Source organism: Oryx dammah, unplaced genomic scaffold (genome assembly GCF_014754425.2).
Source record: "Oryx dammah isolate SB20612 unplaced genomic scaffold, SCBI_Odam_1.1 HiC_scaffold_22, whole genome shotgun sequence".
Lineage (NCBI taxonomy): Eukaryota > Metazoa > Chordata > Mammalia > Artiodactyla > Bovidae > Oryx > Oryx dammah.
In genome coordinates this window covers 35,621,116-35,646,791 of record NW_024070206.1, presented here as the reverse complement: position 1 = coordinate 35,646,791, position 25,676 = coordinate 35,621,116, and the positions used below count along the sequence as shown (strand labels likewise).

The 25,676-nt window shown below is 40.0% G+C and overlaps 2 protein-coding genes across 4 annotated transcripts in view; both read left to right on the top strand.

Moving 5' to 3' along the window:
• Window positions 1-9,225, top strand: part of LOC120881167 (desmocollin-2) — a 37,458-nt gene extending 28,233 nt beyond the window's left edge. The window contains exons 12-17 of one of the 2 annotated variants that reach the window (XM_040264782.1): window positions 698-925; window positions 3,441-3,677; window positions 4,063-4,190; window positions 5,789-6,079; window positions 6,617-6,662; window positions 6,750-9,225. In XM_040264782.1, coding sequence (XP_040120716.1) covers window positions 698-925; window positions 3,441-3,677; window positions 4,063-4,190; window positions 5,789-6,079; window positions 6,617-6,652 — 920 coding nt within the window. In that variant the 3' untranslated portion in view covers window positions 6,653-6,662; window positions 6,750-9,225. The remainder of the gene's footprint in view (window positions 1-697; window positions 926-3,440; window positions 3,678-4,062; window positions 4,191-5,788; window positions 6,080-6,616; window positions 6,663-6,749) is intronic. The other variant, XM_040264780.1, reaches the window with a different exon arrangement.
• DSC1 (desmocollin 1) overlaps window positions 1-25,676 on the top strand; it is a 156,337-nt gene that overhangs the window by 80,644 nt on the left and 50,017 nt on the right. Inside the window, exon 17 of one of the 2 annotated variants that reach the window (XM_040264787.1) lies at window positions 6,750-6,822. The exons of the other annotated variant lie outside the window; for it this stretch is intronic. The gene's annotated coding sequence lies outside the window, so the exon portion shown is untranslated. Of the gene's footprint in view, window positions 1-6,749; window positions 6,823-25,676 lie in introns of those variants that run through there. 2 annotated transcript variants of the gene reach the window in all.

Genomic DNA, 25,676 nt, shown 5'->3' with positions numbered 1-25,676 from the left:
CAAACCTTCGGAGAAGGCAATGGCACCCCACTCCAGTACTCTTGCCTGGAAAATCCCATGGACGGAGGAGCCTGGTAGGCTGCAGTCCATGGGGTCGCTAGGAATTGGACACGACTGAGCGACTTCACTTTCACTTTTCACTTTCATGCATTGGAGAAGGAAATGGCAACCCAATCCAGTGTTCTTGCCTGGAGAATCCCAGGGGTAGGAGAGCCTGGTGGGCTGCCATCTGTGGGGTCACACAGAGTCAGACACAACTGAAGCGACTTAGCAGCAGCAGCAGCACCAGCCCGCAAACCTTAAGTGCTTTCCACATACCTTCCCTTTCATTATGTCCAGAACATAGGTCTGTGTATGTGTTTTCCCACCTTATTAAATCTCCCTGTGTTTTGACTATACCAGAAATGCCCTTTTTGGTCTTCTCTTCCTTCCTCTTTTTAAAAATCTGTCAAAACTCACCTCTACAAAAATTCCATGTCTATTGCAGCTTTTTAGCGAACGGACAGCAAATCTAAATAGCAGTTATTTTTTGTACAACATCTTTGAAATGGATTATGTCTTTCTATTAACGTACCTTAATGATGTAACCTAGGACTGTACCTGTTTCTGTTATTTCTGTGGTACAAATGCCTAATGTGTAATTGCCTAATAGAAACTCAAAAATCAAGAAATTATATTTTCATATCCAATTTTCTAGATGGGAGAACATGTAATGGAGTCCTGGGGATTGTTCTTGAGGATGTGAATGATAATGGCCCAGTCATACGTCAGCGGACAGTGATCATCTGTAAAACTGTCATGTCATCGGCCGAGATCGTTGCTGTAGATCCTGATGAACCCATCCACGGCCCACCCTTTGACTTCAGTTTGGAAGGTGGTTTGGATTCAGAGGTACTTAGAATGTGGAGACTGACCAAGGTTAACGGTATGTATTTCTAAGTGTTACTCTGTCGTTTTCAGCATCAAAATGTCTAAAATATAGAAGAATAATTCACTGTATGGTAACCACCAAAAAATGAACGTGAGTTTCTCAGCGTTGGTAGGAAGAGCCTGTTTCTGGTCAGGCCAGTGCCAGGATTCCCTACGATTTGCGTGAATTCTCGTTTCCACGCTACACGCTATCCGTCCTGCCCCAACCCCACCAGACTAGATCTGATAGAAGCACTGCCAGGCTTGTGTGCCTCCCACGCACACAGATTTTTCACATGACGGTGGTTTCCTTGGTCAGAAGGGAATCCCCATCCTTTGCAGGTGTGTTCCCAGGGAAGCGGACGCTGAGATAGTCTTTCTAGGCTGAATGTTTACCAGGGCGTTTCCTTGGCATCAGTGCACGTGAATGGAAAGAAAGCAGAGTGGAGCAAACAGAGAACTCAAGCTGCAGCTCAGGCCAGCAGACAGCCTTGACTAATGCATGAGTCGTCTCCATTCCTCAGTGGCCATTCTGTTCTGTGCTCTTTCGTGACTCTGTCAGTGGTTTGGGCATGACCTTTGGCAGGAAGGCCCAGTCCCTGGCGGTGCTGATAGCTTCCCAAGCAGCTGGGACAGTGCATCTCTGGTTGCAGAGGATCTGGGAGTGCATCACGGTGTCCACTGTCTGATCCCTTTTCTGCGCTACATTGACTTCCAACCATTTCTTATCTAATGTTTTTTATGTGGGAGTCTTCCTCGACTTGGTCCCAGTGTGTACTTCCGACTTTACCTTTGTTAAAAATCTATGGTGACAAGAATGGTAAAAGCAAAAGGAACTTCTCTCCGGGCCACCGTTGCCTCACTCCCTATATCAGCTCTTAACTTTCTAGCACATTCTGTGTCTCCTGACTGCACAACCTGTGCACCGTGTCCTGTCACTCCAGCTTTCATGACCCTAACTCTAACTTTCATCTACTGTAAACTGAATGGGGGTTGCCTTTACAATGCCCTTGAATGGTTTTCATCCCCATGCTTTCAGTGAATATTTCTTGATTTCCTATTATAAGTTGCGCTGTGAACTGACAGACAAAATTTTCAGTGTTTTTAATCCAATGAGTCCCAGGTGGAGCTAGTGGTAAAGAGTGTGCCTGCCAACGCAGAGACATAAGAATTGCGGGTTTGATCCCAGGGGGAAGATCCCCTGAAAAAGGGAATGGCAACCCACTCCAGTATTCTTGCCTGGAGAATCCTACGGACAGAGGAGCTTGGAGGGCTATAGTCCATGGAGTTGCAAAAAGCTGGACACGACTGAAGCAAGTTAGCATACCCATGAGTGTGTATGTGAGAAGCAATCTTATATTTAGATGACCTCTCTACTTCTTTGGTGTCATAACATCACATCTTTTTATGTAATGTTAAAAGAGGCAGTAATTTTAAAAAAAATCCTACTTAGTACAGTGAAATGCTAACAGGATTATGTTGGTCAAAACTATATTAAAGTTTTGCTGGGCTGTGAAATAGTCCAAAAGCCTGAAAAACGCTAAGTGGAGAAGACTGTGCCCTAAGGAGGCTTTAGGTCTCATTATACTATTTATTCTTCTTGGGCATTCATTCATTTATTCATGTGTAAGATGGGATTATAGGGGAAAGTAAGCAAGATAGACAATGCAATAGACCATAGGATGTTTTGAATCATAAATCTTGGTTTTGTTAGTCTTATTATTATTTCTTACACATTCATGGACACTGGGTTAATCATGCTTTCCGTTAAAATTCACTCAATTCAGTGACTTATTTTTTTACCCAAGTATTGAAGGTCTACATTTAGAGCATCAAATATGAAGTAATAAAAATGTCCCACTGGGCCAGCTAACTGGGGAGAATTATTCTTGGGCATGGGCATGTGTAATCTATATGTAAAGTAGTATATTTTTGGCTCTGTCCCCAAGACTGTTGGATTTTGATCTGGATATTTTTCCACTCTTGACTTAAAAAAAAACAAAACATCAAAAGCAAAAAATATAAGGTTGGTCCCAGTGTCTTATAGGATCATGAGAAGAAGTTCCAGCATCATGACTAATGCCTTAATAGTAAGTTCATGGTTTGGCATAATATATGAAAATAAAGTAAGGAGAAACATCTGGAATTCAGACTATGAAATTCTCTGATGAATCGTGCATAAAAGAAGATATGTTAAAGTTAAAATTTTGGTCATATTAAAAATTTTAAAGATACGATAAAAGTCAATCTCTTAACAAATCTATTATTTGTGACGAGAAGGATTTATGTATGGACAAATGAAATATATTATTACAAAAGCCAAAAGACCTTTATACAAAGAGGCAGCATAAACAAACTTGTATATGATCAGAAAGACTTTGTGCATGCCCACTTACAATCATGTAGCGCCTGAGCCATTCCCATTAGGAATATCCATTGTATGGAAATGATGCTGAATATCCTGTCACTAGTTATTTATGCTCAGGAGAAATCAATGACCATCTATAAGTCATGGTTTTATTTCCTTTCAGATACAGCAGCACGTCTCTCCTATCTGAATGACCTCCAGTTTGGAAAATATACAGTCCCTGTGAGAGTTACAGATAGACTTGGCCAGTCACTCGTCACTCAGTTAGATGTGAGATTATGTGACTGTGTTACCCCAGATGACTGCTACATTTATCCAAGTCCAAGGATCGCCAACGGAGAAGTGATACTTGGAAAGTGGGCCATCCTTGCAATATTGTTGGGCATAGCATTGCTATTTTGTAAGTCCTTTCATGAATTTAAATGATAACCTTTAAAATAACTTTCAGGACACATTCTTAGAATCAACACTATTGTCTATGGCTGCTCATTTGTATGTAGCTACGTTTCTATTTAACACACACATATTTAATTCTTATATTGAAAGTGCATGTAGGTATCATATTAGTGCTGTTGTAATTGGTGCAGACATAAAATTCAACACAAATACACCACTGAGTGTGTCCTTGTTTGTGGCATATCCATTTAAGGCAGGCTTTTCTAATGGATGCTGCTTTGACTCAAGCAATAATATTTATGTTTTCTGGAAAGTTGTTTTTATATTTGTCATCATAAATTCATAACAGTCTTTTATGATAAACCAAGGTCATCTCTCTTATCCTGCAGGTGTCTTATTCACCTTGGTCTGTGGGGCTACTACGGGGGCAGCCAAAAAGCCAAAAGTATTTCCTGATGATTTAGCTCAGCAGAACCTCATTGTGTCAAACACTGAAGCTCCCGGCGATGACAAAGTGGTAAATGTTTGTCTTTTCAAAATAGGTACAGACGATAGGGATTTCCCTGGTGGTCAGTGGTTAAGACTCTGCACTTCCACTGTAGGGGGTGCCGGTTCAGTTCCTGGTCAGGGAGTTAAGATCCCTCCTGCCACGTGGCTCAGCCAAAATATTAGTATACATTCAAACAATAAATTTGCCTAAACAACTGTAATGATCTTTTCTGGGAAAAGTTTTTTTGAAATCAGATAGCTTACAATATATAACATGTCATCAGTTGCAGGAGACAAATTAAATGACATTGATCCCATGGGGATATGTGGCATTTCAATTTGGCCATGTAATGTTACTTAATAGTAAAAATCCTTTGGCATATCATTATTTTTTTTTTCCCCTATTTCAAGTGTGTCACAGCTTCAACTTTAAATCCTGTCTTTTTTATATATTGAAGCAGCTGGTTGTGCTGTAAAAGGGTTTCATTTAGTTATTCACCAATTATCAGCATAATGATTTTAATTTTTTTTCTGGCAGCAGCCATAAAATGACTACAGGCTTTAATCATCGTGGGAAGAACTTTAATGGAGGCTTTCAGGCTCTACTATGGGTTAGAAAGGAGCCTGCGGTGAAATATATGAAGCAATCATGCTTCAGCTTTGAGTTCCAGCCTAGTATGTGGATGAAGGAAAAAAGTGAAGTGAAAATCGCTCAGTTGTGTCCAACTCTTGGCAACCCCATGGACTGTACGGTCCATGGAATTCTCCAGGCCAGAATACTGGAGTGGGTAGCCTATCCCTTCTCCAGCAGATCTTCCCGATCCAGGAATAGAACTGGGGTCTCCTGTATTTCAGGCAGATTCTTTACCAACTGAGCTATGAGGGAAGCCCCAGTATGTGGATGAGGAATAAATAAATTCCCTACCAAAATGTAATTGATGATTAGAGCAGGAAGGATCTAGAAAACAAAAGGATGTTGACATCTAGGAAGGTATTAGAAAAAATGAAACTTAGAGTTTCCTAGAAAAACGTAACATGGAAAGTTTGTGTCCAGAGCTTTGGTGTTCTTACTTTCTCTGCTGATTTGTCTTTATTTAATTAGATGACAACGATTTAGTATTGCTGCTTTTTACGGCAACTTGTTATTTCTGTTAATTTTGTTTCAGTTGAAGGGAACTCAATTAGTCACTGAATAAAAATACCGATTATTATTTCTGTTTTTGTTCTAGTCAGGTGAAGGGAATGAATTTAAGCAGCATCAGTCTGTGTGAGACAATAGTGTGGAATCCTGAGCCTGAGATGTGAGATGCTGGAAGGATTTCACAGATGAAGTTGTACAGTATTCTAAGAAGTTATTAAAAAAGGAGTACACATCAGGTTTCCTGACTTGTCTCGAGGCCCAGACCACTTGACATCTTGCAGTTGGCTTCCTATATTGGAAGCTACCTAGTGAAGTAGTAGAATTAAGGTAGTTAGGTACCCAAGGTTGCCAAGATAGATTGAGTTCCAGCCCTTGGAATGCTTACCTCCTAGCATGAAAATTCATGGCATTATCTGCATGATTTGTTCTTTTTCTCATTTTTTGTTTTTCTCTGTATTTCCCCAATGCCAACTGTTTTGTTTCAGTATTCCACAAATGGTTTCACAACCCATACTGTGGGTGGCTCCGGTCAGGGACTTTGTGGCACCCTGGGATCCAGAGTGAAAAGTGGAGGGCAAGAGACCATCGAGATGGTAAAAGGAGGGCACCAGACCATGGAGTCCTGCCAGGAAGCCGGGCATCATCACACCCTGGAACGGTGCAAGGAAGGTGGACAGCACACTCTGGATTCCTGTAGGGGAGGACCAATAGCAACCGACAACTGCAAATACACGTACTCTGAGTGGTATACTTACACTCAGCCCCGTCTTGGTGAAGTGAGTTTCCCATAAATCTGTTTTGCTTTCTTTTCCACTTTCTAAATGATTATGAAATGATTATGATCTTGATTTTTCACCTAATGATTAATCTACTCATTAGAAATTTGATTTTCCTTAATTTTGATTGAATTGCAATCAGAGGTTAAATGGGTATTGACTTTCCTTCCTATTTTGTTTGGTTGTTCATTCTTTCTGAAAGAATAAGATGATACTTAAATTCTTTTTCTCATGGCTTTGTGTTGCCATTTCTCATTGGACAAATCAGGTCTTAGAGACCAACAGTGGAATCTGAGGCAACTCCAACCTGCAGTCACTCTGCCTATCTGGAAAGCTTTGAGCCACATGCATTCAGGTTCAGTTGTACGAATGCATTTCACATTAGCCATAATCTGGAAAGGGAAAGTAATGATAACTTAAAACAAACGCTTGCATACTTGCTGCCACATGTGTGAGTTTTAGAAACCTGCTATGTAGTGAATTAATTGATGGTGTGATTTATGATACAGACCAATCATGTGCATTTTTTATACATAGGAACCCATTAGAGGACACACTCTGGTTAAAAATTAAACAATGAAAGGTAAATCAAAGCAATTATTTTTATGCTAGTAAGTCTTGGTGTTTAAAATAATAATAATAAAATATGTTGTGTTTTTCCTCTTGGCAGAAGGTCCGGCAGTGTGATCAGGATAACACCCATATGCAAGCTCAAGACTACGTCCTGACCTATAACTACGAAGGAAGAGGATCGGCAGCTGGATCTGTGGGCTGTTGCAGTGAACGACAAGAAGAAGATGGGCTTGAATTTTTGGATCATCTGGGACCCAAATTTAGGACACTTGCGGAAACATGCATGAAGAGATGAGTGCCTTCTAGATGGTCTACAAAAGCCAATGGGTTTATCGTCCTTTTTTTTTTATATATATAAGCTAAGATTTTTTTTTAAACATAAAAGATGCTATATTTGGGGCTTTTCCCCTTTATTTTGTTGGGATCTCTTTAGCCAGATGCACATTCACTGAGGGATGCTGTAAATAACTACACAAATTTCCTGGCTTTTTCATAGTGTTTAATTACTTACCTTCCACCTAAGGACACCTGCAGGTAGACAAGAAAGTCTGCGTTATTGTTTACATTTGGGTATAATGACAGCAGCCAATGTATAGTGCAGTACAATGTAATGAATTCACGTGTATAGCATAGACTACTTGAAGTAGAACCAAGTGGAAAATTGTGGAGGCCTTGCTCTAACTTAATCTTCAGTTACCTAATTCATTAATTGTTTGTATGGTACTTAAAGACTGCTATTCTCCTAAACATTCTAAAGTGTTTATACTGTATTCTTGATGTTGTTTTAGTCTTGTAACATGACTTGTCTTCATAAACAAGTACTGACTGTTATTATAATTCCATTTTGGTGGAATTTAGTTTCTACCTTGTATTCTTTGTGAAATCTGGCACTGACTTACACTTGCTCTGTTACCCACCTTCTCCGAACATTTACATTTTAAAAAATGCTTTAAGGGTGTATTTTTATTTCTGTGAGGTTTTGGTCTTTGGTTTCCTCACCCCCGCTCTCCACTGCCCCCTCAGGCTCTGCCTCTCACCTCTCTCCTCCCTTCCTTCCCTTCTCCCTCTTTATCTCTATCTTGTTTGTGTTCTTAAAGTTTTTATTTGGGTTGGAGAATCTAAATATAGTTAAAAGCCATCTCTCTTTCCTCTCTTATAACGTTCTGTATTTCTCTTTTATATAAGCACCTATATTCTTGGCTTTTCTTAAAATCAATGTAATGTTGATTTTATTGTTTGAACTGTTTTGGTGCTTGCTTCATTATCTTCTCTACAAAGACTCTTTAATTTTGCCACTAAATTGTAGAAATATATCATGCTTTTATTAGATGCAGCATTTTTTGTTAACAAAAGGAATACTGTAATTAAAATTGGGATGTGGGCATTTTAGTATATTTGTTTGGTTCTCAGTTGCTCAGTAGTGTCTGACTCTTTGTGACTGCATGGACTGTAGATGCCAGGCTCCTCTGTCCCTGGGATGTCCCAGGCAAGATTACTGGAGTGGATAGTCCTTCCCTTCTCCAGGGGATCTTCCCGACCCAGGGACTGAATCCATGTCTCTTGCATCTTTTGCATTGGCAGGTGGATTCTTTACCACTGCACCACCTGGGAAGCCCAGTAGTATATTTATAGTTCATTATTGTAAAGATCCAGTTTATAAATGCAAAATAGTGATGGTTTTTGAAATAAGGTTTGAAATGCAGGGATCTTGAAAGCTGTCTAGGAATATTATAGCTTTTTAGATGAGATGGCTAGTTACATCTATGTGTGTGTAAAGTTTGTTTGTTTTTAATATTATAAGATTAAAGTTTTTAATGAATGTAGAAGTGGTCCAAACAATTTAAATTTTGAACTAATAACACAAAATTAAACTTAATAGCCAACCAAATTCCAGGGTAGGTTTCACAGCTGATTTCAATCAGTGAATTTTCTATCTATACTAACCATTGGACATTTTTAAAATATTTCTAATATTTAGAATTGTTAATAATATGCCTGCTTTTGAATTCATAAGATTGGCTTATACCAATTATTTTTAAGAATTAACGTTGGGTAGTTTATTGAATAATCTGTTTATCTTTTCAATAGTTTCATTGCTGCTCAGTCAAAAATACAGTTTCTCAATGTTATTTATAAAATTCTTGTACATGACTAGTTATGATAAAGTAAGTTAGGTAGTTTTAAAAATCAGCGTATTTGTTAATCATGTGTCTGATATGAGCTTATGGGATGGTGTTTTCTTACTTAAAGAAGTGAGGCTCTTTTAGAATCCTGTTCTACACATTTTAGGATTTTAGAGTTTGATTTGGAGAGGTCTTTGGTTGTTACCATCACATTTATCTAATTTTACTGTTCTAAAGACTGTGATTCTATGGAATGTTGGTTAAGTTGCATAATTTCTTCATGTCTGTTTTTTTCACCTAAAATGGGGGATAATAAATAGAACTCCTTTTCTAGGGTTCTCCTGAGGTGGCTGTAAGACATTTGAATAAAAAATGGTTTTTAAGCATGAAAGTCACTCAGAGTGGTCCACCCAAAAGGCATTCCTAATAAAACTAAACAATTTAAAATAAGTTGCATTAATAACCCATTTCATGTTAACAAAAATCAATCAAGAAAATAAGATAATGGGAGGATTGTTGTTGTTGTTATTTTGTTTTTGACTTTTGAATATCTGTCAGTTGAGCGTATGTTTCTCTGTAATGATCATCCAATGACTGAGTCTTCTATTTCCAGTGTTTCAGAACATACATTGCAAAGATTGCTGAAGTATCTGCAAAGGATTGCTTTGTTGCAAGTAATATGAAACTACTTTGTTCAAATTGGATGGAAAGAAGAACATCCACTTATTAAAGTGGGCACTAATTCTGGACCCCTATGAAAATTGCATGTGCTTAATACTCCTCCTTCAAGCTTATTCTTAGCTGTTCTTCTAGCTTTTTCTGCAAAGGAATGGTTTTCCTCAGAGGCAAGCAATTGCTTGGTTGGGAGTTTAAGACTCTTTGGCATTCACCTTGGTAACCTAAATGCAAACACTCCAGAAGGACTGCCTTGATGCAAATGCCCAGCCCCACACTTATTGGCTGTGGGATTGGAGAAGTCACTCAGACTTTGAGTCTAGTTTCCTCACTTGTATGACCTGTACTGAGGATGTTGGAAGAGTCTGCATGCGTGCTAAGTTGCTTCAGTTGTGTCTGACTCTTTGTGACCCCATGGACTGTAGCCAGGCTCCTCTGTCCTCCAGGCAAGAACACTGAAGTGGGTTGCCAGGCCCTCCCCTCCTCCAGGGACTGGAAGAGTCTACTTCATAGTTGTCAGAATTAAAAGAGTTAATTCATGAAAAGACTTGACACCAAGTTAGCCCTCAGATATATGTATTGGGCTTCCCTGGTGGCTCAGATGGTAAAGAATCCACCTGCAATGCCAGAGACCTAGGTTTTGATCCCTGGGTTGGGAAGATCCCATGGAGGAGGGCATAGCAACCCACTTCAGTATTCTTGCCTGGAGAATCCCCATAGACAGAGGAGCCTGGCAGGGTCGCAAAGAAATATGTGTATGTTACCTGCTGCTATTATCATAGGAGAGGAAGATGCCATAGTTGGGAATAATAATAGATCCAGGCTCCACTTTCTTTTTAGCTGACATCTTGCCACGATGTTCCCATTTATTTTCCCCAGAAGCTTGGTCAGTGTTTTAACTATGATAGTCTTTGAGAACATCACGGCTAGTAATAGTGTCCAGATCGCTCATTCTTGGTAGTCAAGAAGTTAAATCATTTTCATAGCCCACAAATCAGTATGGTTAATTTTCAGACTTAAACAAAAAGCAGATAAAATTCCTCATAAGCCACACACTGGTGTGGGAAGCAAAAAAGGAAGCAAAAATACTGCTTCAACAGGGGAAACCTACAGGGAATTGCCATTAATTCAGTGCAGTCTGCATTTGGGGGTCTCCATGTAATCATTTTCTGCTTTTAGGGATCCCCCATTTTGATACTGGCTTTATCTTGGTTCCCCCCCCCCCTTTTTTTTTAGTGGAAAATCTGACTTTGACAAGCTTTCCTTTAATCTCCATCTCCAGCCTTTTCCTGGGCTCCTGATTAAAATCTCAAGCCCAGATTTTGCCCTGGTCGTCCCCTTAGGCACTAATGTCCTGAGGACAAAATGCTTCCTTCTATGGACCTAGAACCATCGTTTTTTCTGCCTCCATGCATAACAAAGCTCTAAGGGGTTGCATGAGATCTGTGTAGGTCTGCACCTCTCATTCCCGTTCTTCTGTGAGACCCATGTTACTCTGGTAATTTTTAACTCATTATGAGTAAAGACAAACAGTATGTTACCACATCCAGTCAGGCCTTCCTGAGTTTCCTGTGTAGTATCCTTGTAATTACATGAAACTCTAGAATTCTCAGTTTCTCTTTTTTGCCTGCATGGCGTATCCTTTTATTGCCCCAAACTGCCAAACTTTCTGAGAATTTTAATCACAATTCGTTTGTTCATTTCTTTGCATACAGTCATTTAATGTCTTCCCAGTACCGCCACGGAAGGCCTTCCTAATACCGACTGTGCTCATATGTCAGAAGGAGCAAGCTGAATCAGCTATGCTCGGTGTCCACACTGGCACCGGACAAGGCATGGTGGAGTTGCCCCTTTTGCTCCTGCAGAAAATCTGCAAAGCTAAGAGGTTAGAGCTTTCGAGTTTCTGCTGATTGCCTGCCTACTCTTGGTTATGTTAGAATGTAGGAATGAGGATGGAGCAAAATGCTAATTCTGTCACAGTTGACAAAGAGTAGCAAATTTCAGCAAGTTGCTGAAATATTTGCTGGCACTATCTTTTAGAATGTGGGTTCATAGCTCATTTGCTTCAGAATCACCCATGATGTTTGTTAAAATAAAGATCTTGTATTGAATGAGAATCATAGGGTTGACAGGCTATTGAGAAGAAATATATGGAAGGCTGTGCTTTTTCATAAATTTCATGAAGTCTGAGAACCACAGAGAGGGATTGGTAACTAGGTTTGGGTAATTATTTGGAAGCTTATGAAACAAATGTTTTGCTCCTTCATATCAGCTGCTTTGTGCAAAATGCTGGAAATGTATCAAAGTTGACATGCGTGAGTTTGTAAAATCCCATAATTTCAGTTAATTAGCCATTTCTGAATGAATTTTCTGCTCTGTGATTCCTGCCAACCACATGGAGGGAAACTAGAGGCAAAGTCTTGAGGTAGGATTGTGGGATGAAGGTACTAAGTAAACACTCAATAACAATGAACTAATTTTGCTGCATAAATGCTGCTAGCCAATAAAATACATGCAAATTATGTTGTATATATTCCCAGAACAAATCAGGGTTGTCAAATCTCCGAAGACAAATGGGACAAGGAGGTCAGCACCAGGAGCAACAGGTGACTCTGTCTATGAAGTGGCAGATACTTGGTAGTGTTATACTGTTACGTGGAAGCTGTGACAGGTAGGGTGACAGGCACTGATCTCTGGATAACCATGATGGCTAAGAGCTTCAGAGGGCCTTATGAAATAGGACAGGAACTTGGGGAAGAGTTGAGACTTTGGCTTAAAGAATGTTTCCTGTGGGAAGTCGGCCAACTGGAAAATTTCTGAGAACCAAGGACATGAGGTGGAGCCATGGGGAATGAGATGTTGTGAAAGCTAGAGTCGAAAGGAGAGTGATGGGGTCAACCTACCGAACTTTGGTGCAAAATTACCAGTCAAATCAAGTAAAGGGAATTTATCCTGACAAGGTGAGATAATGGTGCAAAGACTCTACACACACGCAAGGATGTTTAGCTCAGTGACGTGAGATATGTGGATAATTGGAAATAAGCTCCATGTCCCATAATGGGAAAATAAGTGATTTGTAATACATTATTGTGATACAAGGTACTATAAGTGAGGATTACGAATGTGGTGACTATGGACCCTAACTCTGAAAGACATGAATCTAGATACCAACTTTGTTTCCACTAACTGAGGAGTCTTGGTAAGTCATGGGAACCTCAGAATTCTTATGTATAACATGGGGACAAAATAGGAAGAAATGACATAATACATGTAAAGATTCTTTCTTAATGCTTGACTCATCAATGTATTAATAAATGTAGTTGTGATGATGATAACAGAATAGTAGGCTCTAGTCCATGGGGTCGCCAAAGAGTTGGACATGACTTGGCAGCTAAACAGCAACAGCAAAATTTTATTTTGAAGGCTATTTAAATAAGAAAAGGTATAAAACCTAGCATTCATTAAAAAATAGAACAATTCTCTAGATCATATAATTCCATATTCATAAATGTAAAACTATGTAATATACTAAAATATTGAGTGGTAATCTCAGATGAAATATTTCTTCCATTATGTTTCTGTGTTTCCATTTTACAATGAGTCTTTATTGTAAAAGCGGGGGAAATTAATAAATAGCAAAAGTTCATGGACTTTAGGCTTTTGGAGATTTATAGACCTCAGAAAAAGAAAACAAACTTTTAATCTTAGCTTTACAACATCAAGGCTACAGTGAACATACATTCACAGTAAATGACTGAGTTGAAGCAAAAAAATTTTTATCATTTCATAATAGAGTGTACTCATGTTTTGGTCTAAAATTTTACATTGTGTGTGTGTGTGTGTGTGTGTGTGTGTGTACTCAGTTATGTCCAATTATTTGCAACCCCATGAACTGTAGCCCACCAGGCTCCTCTGTCTATGAGATTATCCAGGCAAAAATACTGGAGTGTATTGCCACTTCCTCCTCCAGAAGAGTTTCTCAACCCAAGGATCCAACCCTTGTCTCCCGAGTCTCTTGCATTGCAGGCTGATTCTTTACCACTGTGCCACATGTGAAGTCCTTTAACACACAGATTTTATTATCATTAAATTTTCATATGCTGGCTAGGGACCAAGGAAAAGTAATCAATTTTCTAGATATGCCAAATGAGCTATTTCAAATATTTGCATGAGTGCAACTGTGAACCAAGTAAATTGTTCATTTGTAGTAAGCCAAGATTTACCACTTCCTCCTACCATGGACACGAAGTTAAGACTTTCAGAAGACTGCTGAAAAAGTCATTTTCTAATTATTTTAATATCTCCTTTACACAACATTTCCATATAAGCATCAGTAATTTAAATTCCTTCTTTTTGCATGATGCATATATAGAAATGTTTTAGAGTATAAATATCATTTTAAAACTTCTAATTAATAAAATTATTTCCAAAACTCTTTATATGGTTCATTGACTGTTCACAATAAAAGAATTTGGATAGTTTCCTAGAACAGGATTTAACTTGCAGATACAGTTTAATTTTTTAATGGTTATAATTGGGTGCTGTTTCTTACAAGAATAATAATAATTTAAAACCTGCCAGTGCATCTTTACATTTAAGCAGGAAAGAAAAAAAGCAACACAATGAGTTTCAACCATTTTTGGTTTTAACAGATTATCTCCATAAATTTTATTTTTAAGAAAAAGGAATATGGTTCCAAATTCTGAATTTTTATCTCAACTGCTTTGGAACTCATCTGCATCTTTAGCTAAATCACATAATTTCTTCTTTGGGTGTATGTTTCTTCAGTAAAATTAGAAGTTAGACTAGGTTAACTTCCTTGGTAGCTCAGATGGATAAGAATCTGCCTGCAATGCAGGAGACCCGGGTTATATCCCTGGGTCAGGGAGATCCTCTGGAGAAAGGAATGGCTTACCCACTCCAATATTCTTGCCTGGGAAATCCCATGGACAAAGGAGACTGGCAGGCTCGACTCTTTGGTTGCAAAGAGTCGAATGTGACTGTACTTAACACACTAGACCAAATTAAGTATCTAATCACTTTGTTATAGTTTTCTGTCTTGGTTTATCACTGATCTCCAAACATCCTCCAAGTCAAAGAGATTGCATTGCAGTATCTGTGGTGTGGGGGAATGTACGTCAAGGACTGGGAAGGGTAGTTGGATTAGTCTGGTGTTGGTTCCAGGATAACATGAAGCTGGTTAGTGTCCCTGATAAAATGTCTTTAACAGACAAAATGCACAAGTCTGTCCAAGAACTCTAGTGATGCTTTGATTTATATAGTTGTCTGGATATGTGCCTAAAACTCAATTACTTAAGAAGTTCTCTTTTGCCTTTTTTGGGGCCTGAATTCCTTTAGGAATTCTTGCAGTAACATTTTGGCAATTTTCAGTCTCTTGCAAAACCCTTCTACTTTTTCGTTCTTTTTTTGTTCTCACCATTTCCTTCCTTTCTCAACTTCAGTTTACTTATTCATTACTATATTCCATTATAACCTCAACTTTCCCTCTCCGTCTTTGTAATTACTCAGTAAAACCCTATCACTGGATAAACCCCATTTGCCAACTATTTCATGAAGCTTACTTGAACACGGCTCAAGAAAAAAAAAAAAAAACAGTTAACCATGCTGACTCTCACAATTCTGCCCTGTTACCCAAGTTCAGGGTTTTTCAAACAGGGAGACACAGCCAGTTAACTTGAATGATCACCTGCATTATTAATGAATTAGAAGGTGATGAACAGAAATGGTCACTGTGTGTTACACATGGGAATAGTAGGTATTGTTCGTGAAATTTAAGTTCCAGATTACAAGTATGAAGTGTGTAGTATTTTCACAACATTAAAAATACTTCTTGTCTAATAGAGTCAATAATTCAAAAGACTGGTCTGGTCAGTTTGGTATTTTACATCTACTCTCTGCATAAGTCTCAATTGACCTCCCGCACTTGGCAGATAACTTTGCATCTGCTTATAATGGCAAAATAAAAACAGAAGAGAACTCCCTTATCTTTCCACCACCAACTCTACCAGACTCCAACTATACCATGTAATTTGACCTCCATCCTTTATAATGGCTGAATTTCTCTCCTTCCCTTTAAGGCAACCTCTCCAATAATACACTGGTTCCCATGCCCTTTTGCTTCCTCAAGATCTTTGTTCAAGAAATTGAACCTCTCCAATGTGTGTGTGTGCTTAGTCGCTAAGTCATTTCCGACTCTTTGGGACCCCATAGACTGTAGCCTGCCAGGCTCCTCTATCCCTGGGATTTCCCAGCAAGAATACTGGAGTGGCTTGCTATTTCCTCCTCCAGGTGATCTTCCTGACCCAAGGGTAGAACCCGAGTCTCCTATGTCTCCTGCATTGCAAGCAGATTCTTTACCTGTTGAGTCACTAGGGAAGCCCAAACCTCTCTACATTATCCATAATCTGTTCTGGCCTGGATCATTTTCTTTCCTGTATCGTAAATAAAAATGCTTAATGGATATAACAGCCTGGATATAGTAGTTTTTATGTGCCATACTGTAAAGACTTTACATATGTTAATTATTTTTATGCTCATTCAGATTAGGAACTATTATTCCCATTTTATGGATGAGAAAAGTGAGACAGAAATGTTAAATGACTGCTCAGGGTAGTGGTACTAGGATGCAATAGAACCAGACTAAGCAATCTGACTCCACAATCTAGGTTTTTAACCACTCTGCAGTTTGCTTCTTTCATGTGAATACAACTTATTTACCTCAAGTTGTTCTTCAGCTATTGCCTCATTTTTTTTCTGTCCCCTTTCATAGAAAAACCTACATACCAGAGACCTGAATGATATTGTTGCAGAAGACTTTGAGTCCCACAGAACATTTTAGAACCCAGTTTCAAATTGGTTAGACTGACAGCTCCACATACCTGCCTCAAACTTCACACATCCAAATGTGTCCAAACTTTACACATCCAAATAAAACCCTTCGTATCTTAAGCCAAATTCTGTCCCATTTCCTTCATTCGTTTATTCTTTGTGTTCATACTGCTGCTTAGTCCAAAGCCCTTGTCTGACACTTTTGAATCTTCTCTTTCTCTCACATCCCATCTCCAATCTATTGATGACTCCTATGAGGTTTAATTTCAAGTTATATCACAAATCTAAATTTCATCACTAGTTTCTTAACAGCAGCCATACTTGATTTATAAAATATATAAATCAGACCATGCCTCCCTCCCTCACCACTACCCAAAAATCTTTCTATATCTTTTTTTTTTCAAGAGGTTTCTATACATTTTTATGAGCAGATGAAATTTAAAATAAAACCTAAACTCTTTAACAGGGTTATGAGTTCTTTTTTTTCCTTTGTTGCTTCTTTTTTACCATGTTATATGCTAGCAACCTTCATTCCTGTTGGAGTCTAGCACCTGTTGGAGTCTCTGTGTTCTCGGAACAGACAAGCTTGTTCTTGATATCCAGGGCTTTTGCACCCTCTATTCTCTCAGACTGGGATGCTTTTCTTCCAGATTACTGGTCCCCTCTATCATTCAGATCTCCAAGCTCACATCTCTATAAATCTGTCTAGATGACCTGTATAAAATACCCATTTCCCAGGATATTTAAACTAGCTTGGATATCAAGGCTGTTTGGTCTTTCTAAAAAAGGAATGGCAGAAAGCTTATGGTTTCAGGAAGCATGCCTTCGTCACTGTCAATTACATGTGCTTTGAGAACACTTCTATTTTTATTGTCCCACTTGAGACTCTAGAATCTGGAATGGAAAAGCAAAAAAGTAGGCAAGCCATGAGCCACAGTAAGAGATTTTTAAAAATACAAAACCCAAGGGGAGGGTTTTGTACATCTATGGCTATATACATCTATGGCTAATTCATGTTGATGTATGATAGAAATCAAAGCAATATCATAAAACAATTATCAATCAATTAAAAATAAATATAATTAATAAAAAAGAAAAGTAATCCCCAAATGTAAAAAAACCCCAAACCAAAAGGATTTTACTGGTGGTTCAGTGGTTATGAATCAGCCTTCCAATGCATGGGATGACAGTTTGATCCCTGGCATCAGGAAGTTAAGATCCCACATGCCACAGGGCAACTAAGCTCACATGCCACAACTGCTGAGCCTGCCGGTCACAACTGAGACTCGAAGTAGCCAAATATAAATAAATAAACACATAAATATTTAAAAAAAAAAACCCTCACATCCAGGTAGAAATGAGCAGACGTATCTCAAAGGGACCACAGGTTTGAAAGTTATATCCTGATACTGCCTTGCAGTACTTAGTGTGAAGGCAATGGAAACACTGTTATTTGTCCTGTGTTTACTGTGTTATGATGTTAAAAAGTCTTACATGATAGCTTTGGTTGTCTAAGTGGAATGAATACCAAAACAATACCTGATCTTTTTCTTCTTTTTCCCCATGGCTGTGTGCATCTAAGTAAATGGTGAGAATTGTGTCAATTGAAAGCAAAGTCTTAATAAACTGAAAAAACTGGAAATCACTTAAAACTCCAAGCCCCAAGAGTTAGGATAAATATTCTTGCCTTGAAATAGGAAAACGGAGCCATTAGAACCTTTCTAGCCATGAATATTTCACCAAAGATAGGAAACATGTAGACCTAAATGAGTCTGTGGAGGAAATACTTCCTTGATATAGATTTCTTCCATAATTGACTGCAATCCAGGGAGAGACTTTGAAAATAAGAATAAAAAAATATAGTCAACAACAGTCCAGGTAATAAATGAACCAGAAACCACAATATATTTCATCATGCTCACTGTGAAAAAACTTGATGAAGTATACAAAAGCAGAACCTGAGTCTTTCTTGTAAAGTATTGATTAAACAGAGTATATAAGTGCTAAAAAGAGGGCTAAAAAATGGGGAAATGATTTACTTGTAGATGAAAAGAGGTTGGGAATTTGCATTTTAGGAACACGCGAAGACCCGAATTCTTGCGACATCAGTCTCATCATTTCCTAGGTTTTGTATCTGTCATCATATTTCAGAGTGAGTCAAGAGCTTCTACATTCCTGACTTCCCCAGTGGTCCAGCGGTAAAGAATCTGCCTGCTAAGGCAGGGGACATGGGTTTGATCCCTGGTCGGAGAAGATCCCACATGCCACCACTACTGCACCCACGTGCTGCCACTGCTGAAATCCTTGTATTCGTGAGCCTGTGCTCAGAAACAAGAGAAGAGTGAGAACTGCTGATCCTGGTGATGAGGTTCCTCACTTTGAAGGTAGTCTACTTGAGGTTCCACTGGATTTGTTTTCAAGTTCATTTACATGACTTTCGGCATGTACAAATTTAGTAACATCATGATGCCTTTTGTCCTAGGTAATCTACTACTGGAGATATACAGGAAAGAAATGAAACTCTATGCCTGCAAAAAGACTTACACATGTTCACAGCAGCTTTATTCATAAATGATGGTATTAATAACACATTTACACACATATATACATGGTCAAGTTTCTGTCCCTGGTTTGGGAAGATCCTCTAGAGGAGGGCATGGCAACTCACTCTAGTTTCTTGCCTTGGAGAATCCCCATGGACAGAGGAGCCTGGCAGGCTATAGTCCACGGGGTCGCAGAGTCAAAACGACTGAGTGACTAGGCACAGCATACCTGGTCAAACTTGTACACTTATATTTGTCAAAACTTACTGAAGTGAATGCTTAATGTCTATGAATTTTACCCTATGTAATTCAGATGTAAAAGGAAAAAATCTTTTCTAAAAATTTACACGTTCACAAGATGGAGAGGCTAGAGACTTAATAACTACCTAGCCCAGGACAATTATGTCAAACAACTTAACAGGCAATTTAAAACTTCAGTTACAATCTCTAAATAGATGGGGTTAGAGTACCCAGCTCAGGCTGTCTTGGATCCCTGTTATTTTTAGAGGGAATTTCTTTATTTTACTAATACTATGTTGTTGCCAAAAAGATCTCTTTGATTTTGCCTCAACAATGGCCAAGTACAAAGGTTTACTGTGAACTAAAGAACAATGCTAAAAAATAAATAAATAAATAAATAAATAAAAAGAAAGAACATTGCTTTCACTTGTTCAAAATTAAAAGAAAGGATTAGGGGAAGAATAAGCTAGAGGGCCATAGACAAACTTGGGGAAAAAAGAAAATACCTGGCATATTCCTGGCCAGTTGCCATTACACAGGATCTCCTGCTTCTTTGAGTAGAAAAGTTTGGAAAACTATTGCTGAGAGAGACTAGTAGAGCAAGGCTCAGACCATCTGTTCTCAGGAAACAGTTTGTATATTATGGTAAAGGAATGTGGCTGAAAATAAGATGTCTTTATCTTACATTATGTCATAAGAACATGTGTGTGCTTATCACTTTCCAATATCTCTCTGGAGAGAGAAAACCTTATTCCCAGTGTGCCAATGAAAAGGAAAAGTTGATATCGGGTGACATTAGTGTCAGATATCTTGGGAATATTATCATTTAGTCAATAAGTCGTTTCAGTTCATTTGTGACCCCATGGACTGTAGCCTGCCAGGCTCCTCTGTCCGTGGGATTTCTCAGGCAAGAATATGGGAATGGGTAGCTGTTTTCTTCTCCAGGAGATCTTCCTGGCCCAAGGATCAAACCTGTGTCTCCTGCTTGGCAGTCAAATTCTTTACCACTAAGCCATCTGGGAAGCCTTGCAAGTCAAAACTAGAACTTGTCAATTAGGAAAATATGTAGCTTATTATAACACTGAAAGGCAAATGCAAGTAGGATCCTTAAAAGCAATGCAAGAAAAGAACCTTTGCTTTGGCCTTTAGTGTTTCAGTGAACACTAAGTAGCTAATCGGTGGAAAGCTACTGCTCATCTGGATACAGAAGGGCTTGGGAAACTGAGCAGGCTGAAAAGAGAAAGAAAAAATTAAGAAGAATAAATCTTGAGTAAATGACATTAAAGAGTAGATAATGAATAATCAATAAAATAAATGATTAATAGCAATAAATAATAATTGCTGAAGTAAATCATTGACTGCCCATAGAGAATTGGTGGGAAAAGCTGCTTCTTCCTTCCTTCCTGAGTTTCCTGAGCAGGGGGTCCGCCCCTTCCCCCAGCTGATTTTGAGGGCTGGTCCTTCTAAACTTCTGGGAAGAAAGAAGGCTGACCGTGCAATGAATCAGATGAATGACACATGGGATCTGGAAGGTGGCCTGTTCACACCTGTAGCCTTGGAGCTCAAGTAACGCCCTCTGAACAACGGAAGCACACAGTGAGCTCCTGGCATCGTGAGAACATACAGGAGAAACTACAGCCTCACCCAGTGAGAGGACACCTTCAAGGAAGCAAGGATTATGGGAAGGTTCTAAGATGAGAGGAACTAAGTTCACCCTGTAACAGGGCTTTGTTACACTGGTTTCCTCCAGTTACTGTAAGAAGTCATCACTCACACAATGGAGTTGCTGTCTGTGTGGAAATTCCTATTCCTTCCAGCCTGGTGTGAAGTCATCAGGAGACCACTCCTCCTCTCTCCTTGAAAGGCCTGTTTGCAGAAGACAGGCTGTTGGTCAAGGCCTCTGAAGATTTCCCTGGAGGAAGAGTAAAACCATTGTCACCGTGGCTTGAATCATTTCTTAAGTAAGGAGAGACTGAAAGGGAGTATTTCTGAACCTGGCCCACCCTATCTGGATTGAACTGTTGACAAGGTTGTTACTTAAATGGAATCTTTCTGAATTTGAAAGATGTACCAATGCTCAAACTGTGTATGTTTGATGCAAAGGGAGAGCAAAAGGCCACACCTCTGTGGAGGGGAATGTTTTCTCTGAGAAGAAATGGATAGTCCTACTGTCTATCACTCTCTGTAGAGATTAATCCTCAAGATTAAGAACTGAGCATGAAAGATGAGAAAGTATAAACTGCTGTTCCCTGGAAGGCCAGGGCTCATTGTGGTCTTGCTCTGAGGTTCTCTTTGCTTCCTGGAGCTTTTCCGAAGGGTGAAAGGAGAGCTTGGAGAGGTGGCTTGCCATGGGGAAGATAGGAGGGCAGGGAGGCAGACCCTGCGATGGCTCTTGTCCTGAGCAGCAGTGAAATATGATAGCTTACTCTTGACTTCAACTGTCTCCAGTAGTCTTTTTAAAAGACCGCCAAAATCAAGCTCTTCTTAGTGATGCTCTGGGAATTTAGTGGAGAAACTTCAGTCACACTTTGAAATGTGGTAACAGGAAAGTAGAGTCCTCTCCTGGAGGCTGGCATGGCGGTAGCAGAGTTTATTACTCCTGGAGGAAAGGGAATGAGGGAATCCGACTGTCTAGCTCCCAAGCACCAGAGAGGAGCTTTCTCCAAAACAGCAAGTGTGCACATTAAGGGGTGCGTTCCTGTGTGCTCAGTCACGTCCGACTTTTTACAACCCCATGGACCATAGCCTGGCAGGCTCCTCCATCCATGGGATTCTCCAGGCAAGAATACTGGAGTGGGTTGCCATGCCCTCCTCCAGGGGATCTTTCTGACACAGGGATCGAACCCACGTCTCCTATGTGTCCTATACAAGCAGATGGGTTCTTTACCACTGAACCACTTGGGAAGCCCACATTAAGAGGAGATAATCCTGGGGAGCTAATTTCTAAAAATAAAGTCTGGGAAGGCTCCTGGCATTTGAATACAAGTTTGTACAGTCTTCCTCACTGTCGCTCCAATAAGCAATTTGTTTGGATACTGTTTAGCAGGGTGACTATTTCTCCTAAACAATATTCTACAAATGCCTCGGAGCTAATGTTTCAGGGCAGAGCTCATCTGTGTCACTAGCAGGACTGTTCAGTGTGAAACTTGCACTCAGTTTTATTGTCCACTTTTCATATATATATATCTTCCCTACCAGCAAATTTGTGCCAACTATCATACAGTTGTTCTGGTTGTGTTTTACAAGGATATGTGAGGAGACCCACATTTGGGGTGTCGTGCCTATTTAAACCACTGAGAAGAGTGGGTGTGTGAAACCAGCACCTGTGGGCATGGAGTTGTGCAAGGCAGCCTTCTCAGTGGGCCAGGTGTTCAGCTCCCAGCTCCTAGAGTCATCCTTTCTGTGGCTAGAGTTCTCTTAGCTATGGAGAACTCTTCCTAGTGATCTTAAATTTGCTTTCTACTGACAAATTTGACAGTTCACCTAGATCTCTGACATTTTATACATTAGCATAAGCTCACCTTCCATTTTTGATCTATTTAATTATTGCTCTCACTCCTCAAACTAAGAAGATAACGAGGAAAACTAATATTTCTTTTCCATTTTTTGCACATTATTCTTTTAGTAGTGACTTCCAACTGACTTTGCAATTTGGGGTAGAGTATTGAAATAAAGATATTTCAGAATAACTCTTTATGGTTTACAATGTCTCGTGATGATTTTAAATTAATGCTGTTATAGAAGGCATCTGATTCTAACCATATTCAAACCAAAGCTCATATTTTAAATACATTTTCAATAATCTCATTTACAATTATAATTTTCATAGAAAAAATAAAAGCAGTTTCAATTTATCTTCAAGTCATAGTTATGTTATAATCATAACTGCCCATGAAGATTCACTTCTAAATTATAAAAATGCATTGCTTTTTATTGGGACTAGGCTAATATACACATGATGGACAGATATATGCCTTAGCAAAACAGGAAATTCCAAGATAGTTACTAATACTCCATATAGAAATTATTCAGTATTCATATTGCACCTAGAATTTTATAATACATATAGCATACTTTCAGCATTTCTAGAATAAATCCCTATAACTTTTATTTTGTAGAAGCCAAGGAAACCATGGAAGCTCAGAGTAGCTGTCATATAATCAGTAGGTTTAACAATCGGCTAAATTATACAGTAAATGATAGTTATCTTATGGTTTTAGTCACATAGAAGAGAGTAGGAATCAGGTCAGACTCTAGTGGACAAAGCTGAAAGTACTGAAAGACTCTGATGCTGGGAAAGATTGAGGGCAGGAGGAGAAGTAGGTAACAGAGGATGAGATGGTTGGATGGGATCACTGACTCAAATGGACATAAGTATGAGCAAACTGCAGGAGATGGTGAAAGACAGGGAAGCCTGGGGCGCTACAGTCCATGGGGTCACAGAGTTGGACATGACTTAGCAACTGAACAACTACAACAACAAGGAACACCCATATAATGGCAGAAAGAGGTTCATTAATGAAGTTAGTGAGCCCATTTAACTCACCCAAAATGATCATTTTACAGACTGAATGGCTGGCTCTCCATCTCACCCAGGATGAAATTCAACTCCTCAGCCTGGTTTGTTAGGAGACTATCTTTCTAACCTAATTCCCAGCTCAGGAGTTCCTCCATCTGTGGTTCTGAAGAAACTTCTTTCTGTTTCCTTGACGTGGGAGGCCCTCAAGATTCTCCAGAGTTCCACTAGGGTTATTTCTATGGCCTTAACCCCAAACGAGCTCCTACCCTTCCCCTTTTCTCTGCTGGTTCTTATCTCAAGCATTATTCAGCCCTGGTGGCTGAGGGTTAAAAATCAAGGGGCTAGTAGATTTCCTTTGTGATGAGAGCTATGGTCCAGGCTTCTGTTTTAAAGTCTACCTGAGGCCAGAAAACACTTTGAGAGGCTCGCTCTTGAGGTCATGGTCAGAGTGAAGGTCCAGAGGATGGGAGATGAAAATAGTTGGAGTGAAGTGTGGAGAACTTTCTCTGAGACTGGAAGAGCTCCTCCATACAGAGGCCTCCAGAGGTGAGACACAGACTCTGTTGAGTGCATGGGAGCCTTGCATGCCTCAGAGACAGGACTAGGAAACTGAGCTCAGTGTCTGCATCCTGAGAGCTTAGGCCTAGTAGTTCAGGAAAGCCCAAGACTTTAGGAAAACCCACAACTTAGACAAATAGCCTATAGGGGGTGACCAGCATGGGATGAATGAAGGTCATAGTGCCTTCTCTGAATAATCTGCACTGCCTGAGAATCCTGACCTTGGAATTTGTGTACAGACTTTGAGACAGCAACAACACATGTCCAAGAGGGAGTTCCTCCTGAGTCTAGTAGGTGGAGGCTTAGAGAACACAACTCAGTCTATAGAGAAATAAAGGAATGCGCCCTTATGTTAGGGTGCTTCTCAGGTGGTGTTAGTGGTAAAGAACCTGACTGTCAATGCAGGAGACATAAGAGACTCAGTTCAAGCCCTGGGTTGGGAAGATCCCCAAGAATGGAGAAGGGAATGGCTACTCACTCCAGTACTTTTGCCTGGAGAATTCCATGGGTTGAGAAGTCCGGCAGACTACAGTCCATAGGGGTTGCAAAGAATTGGACATGACTGAAGCGACTTGGCATGCACACCCTGATGTTATAAGCTACCTCTTTATTAAAAGGTTTAGCATCCTGGGCAATGATCTTTCACCTTTAATCCCTTCTAGACTTTGCATTGCTCTGGGCAGGATCTGGGTTGTTTCCTTTCCTCCAGCGCCTGTGTAACTCTTGGCCCTGATGAACGTTTGTTAAATGATATTGAATCTGGAAGCCTCATTTTAGACTAGAAGCTTTTGTGTGGTGAATTTTTCTTTGACCACGAACTGAAAAACTGCATCTTAGTATAATTACCAGGTAATTCCTCAAATCAATAGTTTCATATAAGAAGAACAAATTCTTTCTTACAAGGTTCAAATAAGGCCACACCATCGGCCGGACATGAAAGCTCTGAGCTTAATCCCTCACATTTGGGGTGCGTGAAAATGGTGAGATGTCAGCATTTCGTTTATTTGCTTTCAATTTCTGATGTACCCAGTGTCAGCTTATTCGTGCCTCTGGCGATAATTTCTCCTCTGTCCTTTATCTTATCGAGGGAGTGAAGTTTGGGAAGAATACATATATATTTTGCTTTAACAAGGAGACTGCGCTCAACGTTTTGTCAGAAGCTGGAGGGAGGATTCGCCGGTCCAGTGACAACGGTGTTCCTGGCACCTAGGAGCGCCCGTGTTGGGGCAGGGATCCCTGAAGGCGGTTTGGGGTTCTGCAGTGGGAATGCGCCGAGCGGCGTCTGCGAGGAGGACGCCCCAGGAGTCGGAGCGGAAGGCGGGGCAGCCGCGGGGTGCGGGGCGTGGGAGAGCTGGCCGAGAGGGGGTGGCCTGGACCGCTTTCCCGCGACCGAGCACCCCGCCGGGCCGCCTGGAAGCCGAGGGGCAGGCTCGGGCAGCTCCCCCGGCGGCTCTCGCGGTGATAAAACTTGAGAAATAACAAGGAGGGGCGGCTCGGCGTCTCCAGAGTCCAATCCC